The following is a 13,628-nucleotide window of genomic DNA, read 5'->3' as shown; positions in this document are numbered from 1 at the left end:
CAAGTACAAAACAGGAATAGATGAAAGCATACGCTTGTGAAACATTCTAAAACTAATCTTGTTATTTCTGATATTTAATAAATACTTATTTGGTTTACCAAAGGCCTGATCCTTGGCTGGGGGATATACATACCAGAAGGGAGGGCAAGGTAATTACCAAGGCTGAAGAGAAACAGTATCTAATGGTGGCAGCGGTGAAGGGAGGAATAATAACAATTCAAGTATCCAGAGCAACCCAGAGTTGTATGCGTTATCTATAAAGATACAAGGGGGTTGGGAACAGCATAAGCACGCAGTCACAAAAGTAACCAGCTAGAGAGAGACTCAGGCAAAGTCTCTGGGAGTATTGGTTATAGGACATGACTGGTGGTGCTGCCTAGCAGGGGGATCTAGTGAGATCTGTGCTAGAGCGGAGTGAGAAACCATATAAAGGACGGTCCGGACTGGTGGTATCCCTGGTGATGCCTAGTGAAAGGCAGTAGCCACAAGCAGGTGGGAACCTGACAGGGAGAACCAGGGGAGGACATCACAATGAGCACCACAGAAGCATCAGTGACTTCTGGCACAATTCATTGGTTTTACACATGGAGTGCCTAATGTTATAAACAATTAAATGGGACTATAGAGGTACAGGTGCCAAAGGCACAATTTCCTTCATTTTATTTATATGCATGTCTCAAAGAGGACTGCCCTGATGCTAATATCATTGTCATACTTACTACAGGGTATCAGAAACTACACACATTACTTTTTCTTTACTATTTAATCTTGAATATATCTTGTCAGTAAGTCATTCAGCCTTCCTGGGAATCATTCTTCCCCCCACCAAGAAATCTAGAGTCTAAAGGAGTGCTTCTGATGAAGTTTCTCGTTTCCTGGGTCTTTAGTGCCCTCGTTCTCAAATGCTTCTGTAGAAATGTAGGAGCGTCAGATATTGCAGGGCTTGGACAGGAAGGGTTAGGGTTCAGGCCACTAGGTCTGTGCACCACTGAGCTGCTGATTGAAGGATGGAACTATAGGCCACTCTACCTAGGAACTTGAAATAGCCACCCATGTTCCTCCTAGCTTGGCAAGTTAGGTGATGCTGGAGGGCCAGTCATGTGCCTCTCAGGGACACAAACACTCAGTCCCTTCAATCTTGGCAACTCTTCATTGGGGAGGCCACCTGGTCCAGCCTTTATGTGCCTCCATACTTTTGACTCCCAGCCTGCCTTCAGGACACCTGCCTCTGAGACACCTGCCCACCCTCAAAATGATACAAGAGAGAGAGGAATCAGCTTGCTGTGTTCCTTTCTTCCCTTAACTTACATGGAACCCCTTCAAAAGAAAAGGGAAGGAGCAAAATGATGTGGGCAGGTGGAGTGGGGAGGAAAGACGTTGCCACATTAATGCTCAGTGCTGCCAATCATTTGGGACTCTGGTTGCTCAACCAATCAATATAGATTCTGGGAGGGAGTCAGGACAAAGACTCCCAAGGAAAGCCTGCCTCCTACATCCCTAACAACTAGGACAGCTGTTCCCAGGCAGGCTGCAGCTTGTCTGCAGCTCAGCTGCCAGGAAGTCCAGTGTGAAGGAGCCATGGCCTACTTTCATCTATAGCACCCTTCACAATCTTTAGCAGAGGGTGAAACCTGAAGCTCCAACAAGGGGAGGGGAGAGAGGGGGTCACTGAGAGGAACTGATTCTGCTCACACCAGCAAAGCTGCAGGTGAGGAAAAAGTGCCATCAAGACGTTACTTCTTGTGCCATCAAGACGTTAGTGTAGTCTGCCTCAGGGACATTAATTAAATCCTTTTGGGAGGGAGAAATCACTTCCCTTAACAAGAAAAATCAAGCCCTAGAAACTGACATGAAAGCACCTTTACTGTTTTCCATTCTAAAACTTGTCACCTTTATGCTGCCTGCGCGGAACCGCACACTGAGACCACGCAAGGACTGTTTGGCTGCTTCCCTGTTGAATATCTCCTAATTAGGTCTTTGCAAGCTGACATGCTTTCAGATTTCAAGAAGAAATAAAAGAACCCAAACACTAACTGGATTCAAGTGTGAGAAATGTTGCAAGCAGGAGCAGGAATGGGGAAGGTGTACCTGTTCAAGCACTGATGATTCGATAACACACAAGAGATAAAGCACTGGCCAGACTTCTTCAGCAGGGTCAACTGAACCCCCCTAAAGACTCTATTATTATTATTATTATTATTATTATTATTATTATTATTATTATTTGATTTATATCCCGCCCTTCCTCCCAGCAGAAGCCCAGGGTGGCAAACAAAAGCACTAAAACCACTTTAAAACATAATAAAAACAGACCTTAAAATACATTAAAACAAAACAACTTTAAAAACATTTTTAAAAAGCTTTAAAGACATCTTTTAAAAAAGGGTTAAAATATTGTTTTTTAAAAAAGGTTTTAAAAAATATTAAAAAGCAATTCCAACACAGACGCAGACTGGGATAAGACTCAACTTAAAAGGCTTGTTGAAAGAGGAAAGTCTTCAAAAGGCGCCGAAAGATAGCAGAGATGGCGCCTGTCTAATAATTTAAGGGGAGGGAATTCCACAGGGTAGGTGCCGCCACACTAAAGGTCCGTTTCCTATGTTGTGCAGAACGAACCTCCTGATAAGATGATATCTGCAGGAGGCTCTCACCTGCAGAGCGCAGTGATCGACAGGGTATGCAAGGGATAAGATGGTCTTTCAGGTATCCTGGTTCCAAGCTGTATAGGGCTTTGTACACCAAAACTAGAACCTTGAACTTGGCCCGGTAGCAAATGGGCAGCCAGTGCAATTATTTCAGCAGCGGGGTGACATGTTGGTGATGCCCTGCTCCAGTGAGCAGTCTTGCCGCCGCATTTTGCACCAGCTGCAACTTCCAGACCAACTTCAAGGGCAGCCCCACATAGAGCACATTACAGTAATCCAGCCTGGAGGTTACCAGTGCGTGGACAACAGTGGTCAGGCTATCTCGGTCCAGAAATGGCTGCAGCTGTCTTACCAGCCAAAGCTGGTAAAAGGCACTCCTAGCCATGGAGGTCACCAGGGCCTCTAGTGACAAAGATGGATCCAGGAGCACCCCCAGTTCCATTGAAGCTCAGGATGGCTTCAGACTTCAAAGTCATTCAGTGCTCCCCATATCATCCTCCCTCCAACAGATTATAAACCCTTCATTATCTGTCCACAGCTCAATAATGTCCAGTTGTTGGAAACCAACCGCTGTGGACAGACACAGCTTCTCTGGCCAGCCTGCTATAATGCTGGGCACTGTCACAAGGGCCCAGAAGCAGAGATTAAATCCTGTATGCATCAGAGATACCAGGTGTGTAACATGGACCGATCTCAGTGCAAATATGTTGTGGACCTTGGGCTCACCATAGAGAGAGACCACCACAACAGAAAGAACTAGACCTCTCAAGCCCTCCCCATTATGGCATTTACTCTCATTCTCAAAAACAAAGGACCCACCTTGCTTGCTTTCATTTCCTTTGCAAAATTCTTGTGTAGCATATGCCTATGTGGAATGCCTCAGTGAGGTAGTCAGGCCACACAGCTTTCAAGCAAAGGTCTGCACGTTTCCAGAAAGGGGATATGAGTGGACAGAGGTCCCCAGTGCACAGGCGGTCTAGGGGCACAATGAGGATTTGTCTTGGGCTCCCTTCCCCCTTTTCCCCAGCCACCTACTGGGGCTCAAAATGACAGCAACCATCTGGACAGCTGAATAGGGACTGACTATGAAGTGAGGAGAATGAGTTGGGAACTGATAACAAATGGTGACACCAGAGACTGTTGGGGAAAAAGAGGCATGCAACCTCTCACAGCTACATGAACATTTTGGAGGTAATATTGCCCATCTCTGCTATAAACAAAAGCGGGCAAAAAAAACCCCAAGACTTTCCTTCGTCTCTGCTCAAATTGCCAGTTTGAGGTTTTATAGTCTCCATAGTATGGTTTTTTAAAATAGCCCCCTGCATTCCCATGAGGATGAGCAATACATACACCATGCCAATGAAGTTTACATCACAGTTTCTCAACCCTGCCAGCAGTCAAAATGGGTGAGAGACTAGAGAGAGGGTTAATATGCTAACATTTAGAACAACCTTGGCCGTGGCTTCTTCCACAGTAGGCAGCGTCGCAGAGAAGGCCACGTAACCTAAGCAACCGTTCTCTCACTTTTCATGCTTGCCCAAATCCTAACCCAAAGGCCTTAAACAGGAACATATTGGACATGACTCAAACGTCTAACTTCAAAAAAGCTCTTGCAACAACAGAAGCCAAATATTGTAACTGTGGGATAACAGCCACTGAAACAGAAAGATTCACAACTCACAGCTAGATTGGTGTTTCCCTGACTATGGAGAGGGGACAGTCAATGCACTCTTGGCGTTTGGGGAATCCAACTACTAATCTTATCCTTTGACCCAGAAAGTCACTCACTGTGCACAACACACTCTTCATTAAACCACAGAACATCCACCCAAAGTGAAAAAGTGACATCAGACCTTGGGAACATTTCCCCCCTTACCTCTGTGTCTGTTGGTGGTCTTGTCAAACATAAGCATGGCGTCCTCTACCTGCAAGACACAAGAAGGCGTCTGGTTTAAACGTCTTTAAAGCCAATCTTCAAAGAAGATCCCTAGAGTTACATTTGGAAGTAGCTGAGCATAACTAAAGTCTCTTTTCCTCTACGTGACATCAGAAATGTATACATCTATGGATGGATACACACACTTTTGATTCCAAACAAAAAGCAGAGCACTTATAGGTAATGGCATCGTCAAGCAGTGCATATTACTATATCTTAATGTAGATAATACCACATCCATTGTTATTAGCAGTATATGTGAATTCTGGATGGTTTAACGTCTTGATCAGAAGGGGCAATGGTTGTTATGACTCTATATTAATTGACTATATTTTTGCAAATTTGTCCTACAATTATATACATGCGTATCTTCATTATTTCATTCCATTTGTATCCCAGCTACATACTGAGACTCAAGGTGACAGCAGCAGAAGCTGGAGGATCCCCAAAACAGGAAACCTCTGGGGGTTCAGCACTGACATGGGTTTTTTCCATTAGACCTGGACAGTTCAGGTACAGTGGGTTAGGGTGATCCAGCCCTATCAGCTTCATAACTGGGATCCAAACTGAGTTCCAATTTAAAACAAAAAGGCTTCTGCTATGCCAGGATCACTCCCTGAGAGTAGGAAGAAGTCCACCTCGCCTCGGAGAGTGGTGAGCTGTCCAACTGTGCCTACCTCAGGGGGATTGTTGCAGGAAGAGAAGGAAACGCAAACAACTACACCCATTAGAAAACCAAACCCCTCACTAAAACTGATACTGCATACAGCATTGCCCTGCTCAAAAGCCTCTTTGTCCAAAAAGCCTCTCCTGAAATCGAAGCTTCCCCCCATTCCCCAGCCCCCTCCCCAATCTACTGAGACAGCTGGGGGAAAGGCAGGAGTCATGCCCACAGAGCAGGGAAGGGAGATCCATCTGAAAATGTAAAGCCCAGACCTTCCTTGAGCAAAGCCACTGAACCATAAGAGGTTCCAACAGGGTGTCCAAGGCAGAAACCTGATCAGCCACAAAGGTATTCAAAAGGCCCTTTGAAAAGCCACAGGAGATTGTGGGAAGGGGGAGGGAGAGGTTGCATGTGCATTGGTTCTGGCATTTCCACTTCAGAGAAGAGAAGGGTCTTGACTGACTAAATGTATCCAAGTGTGACAAAAAAAATGGCTTTTAAGTTCTGTCATTATTTGCATGATTTATTCCACCTACATTAAATTTGCACAGCCACACCTAGGTTCAACACTTTTGCAGAGAAAGAAAGCAGTGCTCTGAATTCTTATCAAACACATCATTCATTCCCCCATCACCCCCCCCACAACTATCACCATGTGCTGTCGCTGCAGAGTGTTCAAGACATTTTATTGTCATAAGGCTGTGCCCTTAAAAGGAATAACCAAAGGACCTTGTCTGGAAGTGATGCAAGTCAAAATAATAGTCTTAACCAAAAGGAGATTTAATAAAGTTTTTTTTTAAAGGCTGGCAATAAAGAAAACCCTATAGAATGGATGTAATGTTTTATTTAGCTCTGTAGATCTGTAACAACTTTGTTTGATCATCATCAGTACTTGAACGGCTCAGAAAATTGTGCACTTTGGGCCCTCAAAACATTTTATCATCTGCATTTAAAGTAGATACAAGTCTTTAAAAAGATTGGGTGAGGGTGGATTAGCGCCTTTCTTGACCTTCATCCACAAAGTACCTTTGCGTATAAAGCAACTCAGCAGTGACTGACTGTTGTAAAAAGTGAGTGTAGCAATGTTGTATTGTTGCCAGCTAATTTTGCAATCATGTTTTTAAAATACTCAGTTGCATCTCCTGGCCCCAGTGCAATTCAGCTGAAGTGTGTATTGGACTTACACTGTAACCAGGCTCAGATGTGGTTTTTGCCTCGCTACCTCTTTTTTTAAAAAAATACTTGTTTTATTGTATTCAAGATTTATCATTGAACAAGGCAACCAAAGATCCTTGCATTTTTATAAAGAGAAGGCCAAGGTTCTTTGACTGAGATATAATCTCTGTGCCACAGTGACACAGCCTAGTCTACCCATGCAGCCAAATGAGGGGGGTTAAATCCTTAGGTGGGAAAGTGAATCATACCACCACAGTCTTTCTCTGTGTGTGTGTGTGTGTGCACAAGTGTGCATGTTGCACTCCTTCACATTAACCAAAATCCCTCTGCAAGGAAAAAAAAACCCTAGCACATCAAAGAGAAAAATCACCCCACTCCTTGTTGTGTCAAGTTTTCTACTTGCAGAAGTTTTTAACACAGAAGAGCTTTGAAAAACAGGACACCCCCCTACAGTCTTAAAAGGTACAGTCCACTATACCATATGCAAGAAGATTCTGCCACCTCATCCTGATGCAGAGGTAGACCAGATTCAAGCCACCCTTCCAGAGGATTGCACCTGCATCTTTATTTGGTGTGCTTCAATCTACTTTGTGACACTATGCAATCTGTGCTGGCAATCACACTGGTTGTGTGCTTCAGGGGAGGAGGAACTGGAGTTTGGTTGCCTCCCCTGCCACCTGTCCCGATGACAGATGAGTTCGGGGGGGGGCGTGGGTTCAGCTAACATTAACTGATGAACGTGGATGCAACTTGTCAGTCATGATGGCAAAAAGTTTCAGCAAGTTCCTGACATCTCAGAAGGTGGATGTTCTGAAGCCTCTTTGTTCCCAGAGTGCCTTCAAGCTACTTTTGTAACTAGGGTAACAAACAGCAAGGCACTCCGTAGATAAGGGAGCTGCTCTTTGTCTAAAGGGAAAAGCACCACACTCTGTGATGCAGAGTCATCTCCACATTAGCTGTAACCCTAGGCGACAGTGCTGCAAAGCCAGCTGGCATGTAACCTGCCCCCCCCAAAAAAACTTCATTCTTCCTGGGCAACAGGTTAACAAAAAGTGTAACGCATGCATTTGCAAGAGGAAGTTATGATGGGGGAGATCGTCCAGTGCCTTAGCTAGTGATGTATTCCTTACTCTCTCTACCAGAAACATAATCTAATTTTGTTTGATGGGCTAGGGCCAGAGTTGGATCGAAGGTAGATCACTGGACGATTTGTAGGATTTGTAGGGTTTTCACTTCCAACTGGTTTCAATTTAATAATGGCATCAAGAAGAAGTCTCTCCCCCCACATCCCACTGTAAATTAGATTCCCTGATCTACTGATCAGATGTCGATTGGTACTTGTACATGCAGGTCATCTCAGTGTACGGCTTGTGGGGTACAGTAAGCACCCCCACCTCAAACCACCATTTTGCATCTGGTTCTAGTTGGTGTTATTCAGGGTTCTAATAAAAAATAAAGAAGTGAATCCCATAAGCCTGAAGTCTGCCCATATGTAGATAAGACAGTACATTAGACAATGCTGTGCCTGGGCCTCTGTTATAGGAAAACCATAAACACAACCACAGTGCAATCCAAATCCTTCACAGACATGGGGTTACTGGTTGTGGATCCCTTCTATGAGCGATCTCATAGGAGGATTACACCCTTTGAACAATCTCAGTCTATGTCTGTCGTAGCACAAACACAAAAGTCTGCTATGTATCGAGTAGGCACTGATATACATTCCACCACTCATAATATACACAAGGTGTGGGGAACCTTTGGCCCTCCAGATGTTGCTGAACTACAACTCCATCATCCCTGGCCATTGGCCATGCTTGCTGGGGCTGATAGGAGTTATGGTTCAGAAACATCTGGAGGGCCAAAGGTTTACCATTCCTGATATTATTTATTATTGAATTAATATTCTGTCCTTCCTCTCGAAGGAAGCCAGGGCAGCAAACATCAACAAAGTACTTTTTTTAAAAAAGCATTCTAGAAACAGTTAAAAAATTCTAAAATCAATTTGCATTGGCATGCGGCCACCTGCAAGATCTGTGTTTTGGGGGGGGGCATCGGATCTGAGCCTACACTGTGCTGTGATGTGCTGTGATATGATGTGATGTGGAGGGACAGAGGGCTGTGCTGTCCCCTCAAAACAAGCATGATCTGACATGGGATGGTTCATGCTTACAGTATGGTATATAAACCATTGTAATAATAAACAAACAAACCTACACATGGCTATAGTCACAAGTTCAACTTGAAATCCTAACCACAGTGTGTGGAAGTATAGAAGCAAGGTCCACTGAAATCATCGGGGCTCATTTTCAAATAGATATGTTTAGGATTGAGGCTCTTAAAACAGTCCCCCAGGGAACTCATATGGTTTTTTACCCCCCACCCCCCAAACACACTTTTATTTTCACAAGAACCCTATGAAGAAGGTTAAAGAGGTATAGTGACTGGCACAATGTGATAAAGGGAGCTTCATAGTTGAACAAGGATCTGAACTCAGTTCTCTCTGATTCTAATATGACACCTCAACCATTTCTTCACACTGGCCCCCCATTAACACACAATAAGGCACAAGGCCTATGGTGCTTTGGAATTTCTGGGAGATTGATCCGTGAATGATCTTGCCATGGGGTGCGGAATTGGATTAATTACCTACCATCTCTTTCCAGAGCTATGACCTGTTTTACAGGGACAAACTTGTTCTCATTCTTTCTTTTCTAGGACACTGTAACCTCTCTGCAGTGGACATTCTCCCTTATATGAAGAGAGTGGGGTGGGTGCCTGGATTCCTCTGCAATTCCCAGCATGCAGTGCATGGTATACAATGTTCAAGGATGCTCAAGGACGCCCCCTCAGGCTGAGGAAATGAACGTCTGAGCATTCACACTGAGGAGCAACTGCAAGAGTTGTGACATTTCTGTTTAACTCAGACTGATGGTAGTGGAGAAATAAACAGGAAGTTTGGATCAGACTCTGAAAACCGCCAAGTAAAAAATAGGTGCAGAGAGCGCGCGAGAGAGCTAAGATTCAAAATACAGGGTGGAGCTGAACAAAGTTCTCTGGAGTAGAGCTTTTTGTCTGTACCAAGCAGTAGATGATACCCCTGGATTTTTTAAAGCTAGGATGCTCTTTCAAGCCATGCCTAATTGGTTATCTTTTTTGTTTTGTTTCCTAAGGTCAGAACATTTTATCTCTGCCTCAGCGCTTCCTAAGTTGGCCCCACCCCGGGTGATTTTTTTTTGTAGGGCACCCATTGTCACAGAAGAATAGCCTCTTTCCTTTGCAGCCAAGTGACACAATGGCACTACTCAATACCCCCTGAACAGATAAAGTGCAGCAAGGAAAGAGAAATTCTATAAACGCCTCTGCAAAAATAAAACATATAAGATGATAGGAAGGAGTGGGTTCTTAGGAGAGATTTTTTAAAATAACATGCACACGCACACTGCAAGGTGAAGGGAGTGAGGGTTAGAAAGGTCTCTGATCCATCAAGACACAAGCTGCTTGTGCCATTCCAACAAGGCCGGGAAAGTCTGACTACCTGGCAGGAAAACCAGAGGTTAAGCAAACTAATCTCTCTTGTTCCCCCATCCAGAATGGCCCACAAAGCACTAATAAAACTCTAGCAAGATTTGGAAGCAATTTGCAAATTATACTCCAAAAGTTAATCCTGTTTGCCTTGGTTTAGATTCATTTCAAAAAGTGTGTAACCAAGGTGTGCAAATGTGTGCCTTTAGGTGAAGTAACATTTAATGGGCCACCTTCATTGCTCAGAACAACACAATAAAAAGGGGAAAAAACAAGGGACATAAAAGCAAATTATCTGATAAGATCAGACCATCTGTCTAGTCAAGCATTTTGCTTCCCACAGTGGCAAACCAGATGCCTCTTGGAATTCCACAAGTAGGACATGAAGGCAATACCCTTCCTCAGTTGAATGCCTCCAGCCACCTGCTACTCTAAGGTTCCATTCCTACCTATTATGGTTAATCAGAACTGAACCCTATTAGATCAGACCTACTGGCCAATTTTAGCCAGTATCCTGCATCCCACAATGATCAAGCTTCTCTTTATTTATTAAATGTATATCCCGCTCTGCCTCCCCAATACAATAAAAACATCTTTAAAACAACTCCAATATAGATGTGGAAGAGGATAAGGTCTCCACTTAAAAGGCTTTTTGGAAGAGGAAAGTCTTCCGTTAGTGCCAAAAAGGCAACGGAGATGTTGCCCACCGTCTAATATTTAACAGGAGCGTAGATGCCAGGAAGCCCACGCACAGAACAAAAAAACAGCCTTCTTTTCCCATTGCTCACTAGTAACTGGTATTCAGAGGCAGACTGCCCCTAAACATGGAGACTGCATTTCACTATTATGACTAGTAGCCTTTGCTAGACCTCCATGAATTTGTTCAACATTAATGCCGTCAAAGCCAGACACACATGAAGGCATTTAAATGTTTACGGCTATAGTGGCCAGTCACCTGAGACACTTGGCTGTTCAACTCATTTAAATGAAAACTGGACCTGCCCGGAAGAGGGCAGGGCCTACAGCCAGTGCTTTGCCCAGGGTTCTGACAGGATTCCCATGAATGTGACTCTACTGCATCTTCTCTATGCAAAGCCACTAAGAGGTGCCACAATTGTAGTCTGCCTTCCTGGGAGCTCAGAGCCCAGGAGGAGCTGGACAAGGCAGGGCACACTTAGCCTGAAAAGGAAAAAGAATTCAACACTATTGGGATTTGGCCCTCCTCCCTCTCTAGTTCTATTTGGGTCCCACAAAACTCACACAAAGTCTGTGACTCGCCCTGTGGCCCGATAACAACTACATAGTCCCCCGCCTTCAGAAATCCCACCTGGTATTTTAAAACGCAGCAGCTGAGGACAAGGTCACTAGGTTACCCAGAGCCAGGTCCCATGCCACTAGGGTGGGCATCAAAGCTCCGAAACAGAGCAATCAGTGCTGTCCAAATATTCCCATCATAATCTCATGAGGGTGCCCCCATGGTTTGCACCAGAAGGCAAGAAGGCTAGCACCAATGCTGAGCCGAGCCTTGCCCACCGCTTGCAGACCGGGGAGGTTCCTCAGACTGAGCCACCCTGGGGGGCTGCCTTGTCTGCCTCTACACCTGACCCTCCAGACACACCCCCTCTTCCTTGACACTGAACAGAGGCTGAGAAATAATAGTAGAAGCAGCACAGTTGGCCTTTGGGAGATTCATCTCTAGCTTTCCTGATGTAAGCGCTACCATGTGTGCTTTTCAAACTTCTACCCTCTGCTTCGTCAGTAGTACTGGAGACAGAGCTCAGTCACAGCTGATCTTTACATTTTCAAAGGGAAATCAGCTATTGCCTCTTCCTCTCAGTAACCCTTGGTCCAATCTTACATCTTTTTTATATCAAGCCTGCTCAAACCGAACAGCTCCTCTACTCCATCTTCTGGCTCTTGCAAACTTCAGATGGGGAGAAAGATTAGGCTCTCCTCAAACAAATTTCTCATCCTCCCCCTCATTTCTTGGTTTGCTTTATTTTCTGCTGAACTTGCAGCCTGATGAAGAGTTTTGACAACTTATTTGCGAATCCACTTCTTTGTGCCTTTTTAGCTTGTCCAAATAAAGGCACCCCGTTGTTGCTTTGGAACTATTTCTCCTGTCGGACCAACACTACTTGCATTTTTTTGTCCAGCAAGGGGAAGACGCAAGTGCTCCTCAGGGATGGCCCAGATGCTCTACGGGCAGGTCTCGCCATCCTGCTCCCTTGAGCATCACGTTGAAGCTTTTTTGCTGAACAAAATAAAAGCATTTAGTAATGCAAAATGGGCTTCTTTGTAAAAGGCAAAGTACAACCAAAAACAGTTATCCCCACATGGCTCAATGTGGCAGCTCACAAAAACTTATTAATCCAAATTAATTAAAAGCATCAAGTAAGAGGGCATTACTAAATGTTCTCACAGTCTCAGCAGTTTGAAATTGGGCAGGGAGGGGTGGTGGTGGTGGGAGAGTAAAGTGCCATTTGCAGCAAAATTAACACCAGTAACAAATTTAAGAATGAATAAATATGCCTCTTTTTCCCAGTCCTCAATTCCCATTTCCTCTCTCTGATCAAATATAATTTTCTCTCTGACAGAAACCAAGAAACAGGCTTGGATGTATTTAATGTTTACTTCTTAAGGCAATTTTATAAAAGGAAGGGGGTTACTACTCTATCTTTGATCAGTACTGCTCCGGGAGAAAAAGAGGGATTTTATGGTTAAGGTGTTGGACTACGACCTGGGAGACCAGGGTTCGGATCCCCACACAGCCATGAAGCTCACTGGGCGACCTTGGACCAGTCACTGCCTCTTAGCCTCAGAGGAAGGCAATGGTAAACCCCCTCTGAATACCGCTTACCTAAAAACACTATTCATAGGGTCGCCCATAAGTCAGAATCGACTTGAAGGCAGTCCATTTCCCATACTTTCCATGAATGCCTGTTCTTGAGGAAGAGAGGAGGGTTGTCACTACCCTTTGGGATATCTGCTTCCATTAGCTATGAGGCAGGGCAAGCAACTCCTTGTGAGGAGTCCTCTTCCAGCTTCCACTGCCAGGTAGCAGGGCATCAGTGAGGCTCCTTAAAGGGCTGATGGTCTTGAACCAGGAGTGATTTGGCTTCTGCATTTTTTAAGAACAGCAATATTGTTTTAAAAATGTAGTTGATACCTCTCCATACATCTCCCCCATGATATGTCCTAGATTGGAATGGCCCATTCAGTACATTGGGGAAAGGGGCTGTTGCTGAAGGTCTTTCCAAGCACCACCACACCCTCTAACAATCTCAAGAAGCAGTCAGCTAAGAACATGGAGAGCTGCTTTATACTGGGGCGGATCATTGGTCCATCTAGCCCAGAACTGTTGACAGTAATGCCAGTGGCCTTTCTCAGCCCTACCTGAAGATGCCAGGGATTACACCTGGGACTTTTTGCATGTGAAACATGTGCTCACCCACTGAGCTATAGCCCTCCTAACTCTCAGGGAACCTTTGAAAAAGAGGAAAGGAGGTGAGAAAGACCTCATAGCCTGCTCCAGCTGGACTGTCCCCTTCTCCTCACAGGGCCATCTTTCAAGCTGTTCTGTGAGAAAGATCCTGATTACTTTTATAGGTTTATATTGTTTGTCGTCTTTAACATGTTTCTGATGTTCCTTGTAAGCCTTCCCAGAAGGATTTGTCTTCTG

General features: G+C 44.6%; 1 protein-coding gene across 31 annotated transcripts in view; it reads right to left on the bottom strand.

Annotated features, from left to right (window-relative positions):
* MSI2 (musashi RNA binding protein 2) overlaps window positions 1–13,628 on the bottom strand; it is a 600,705-nt gene that overhangs the window by 239,670 nt on the left and 347,407 nt on the right. For all 31 annotated transcript variants that reach the window (XR_009759877.1, XR_009759878.1, XM_061605200.1 and 28 more), the window contains one exon: window positions 4,522–4,570. Coding sequence is in view for 29 of the 31 variants with exons in the window: in XM_061605200.1 (XP_061461184.1) it covers window positions 4,522–4,570 (49 nt within the window). In the remaining 2 variants the exon portion in view is untranslated. The remainder of the gene's footprint in view (window positions 1–4,521; window positions 4,571–13,628) is intronic.

This window comes from Rhineura floridana, chromosome 21 (assembly GCF_030035675.1).
Source record: "Rhineura floridana isolate rRhiFlo1 chromosome 21, rRhiFlo1.hap2, whole genome shotgun sequence".
In the NCBI taxonomy this organism is placed as follows: Eukaryota; Metazoa; Chordata; class Lepidosauria; order Squamata; family Rhineuridae; genus Rhineura; species Rhineura floridana.
Note: the sequence above shows the minus strand (reverse complement) of the source record. Positions and strands in the feature narration are given on the sequence as shown.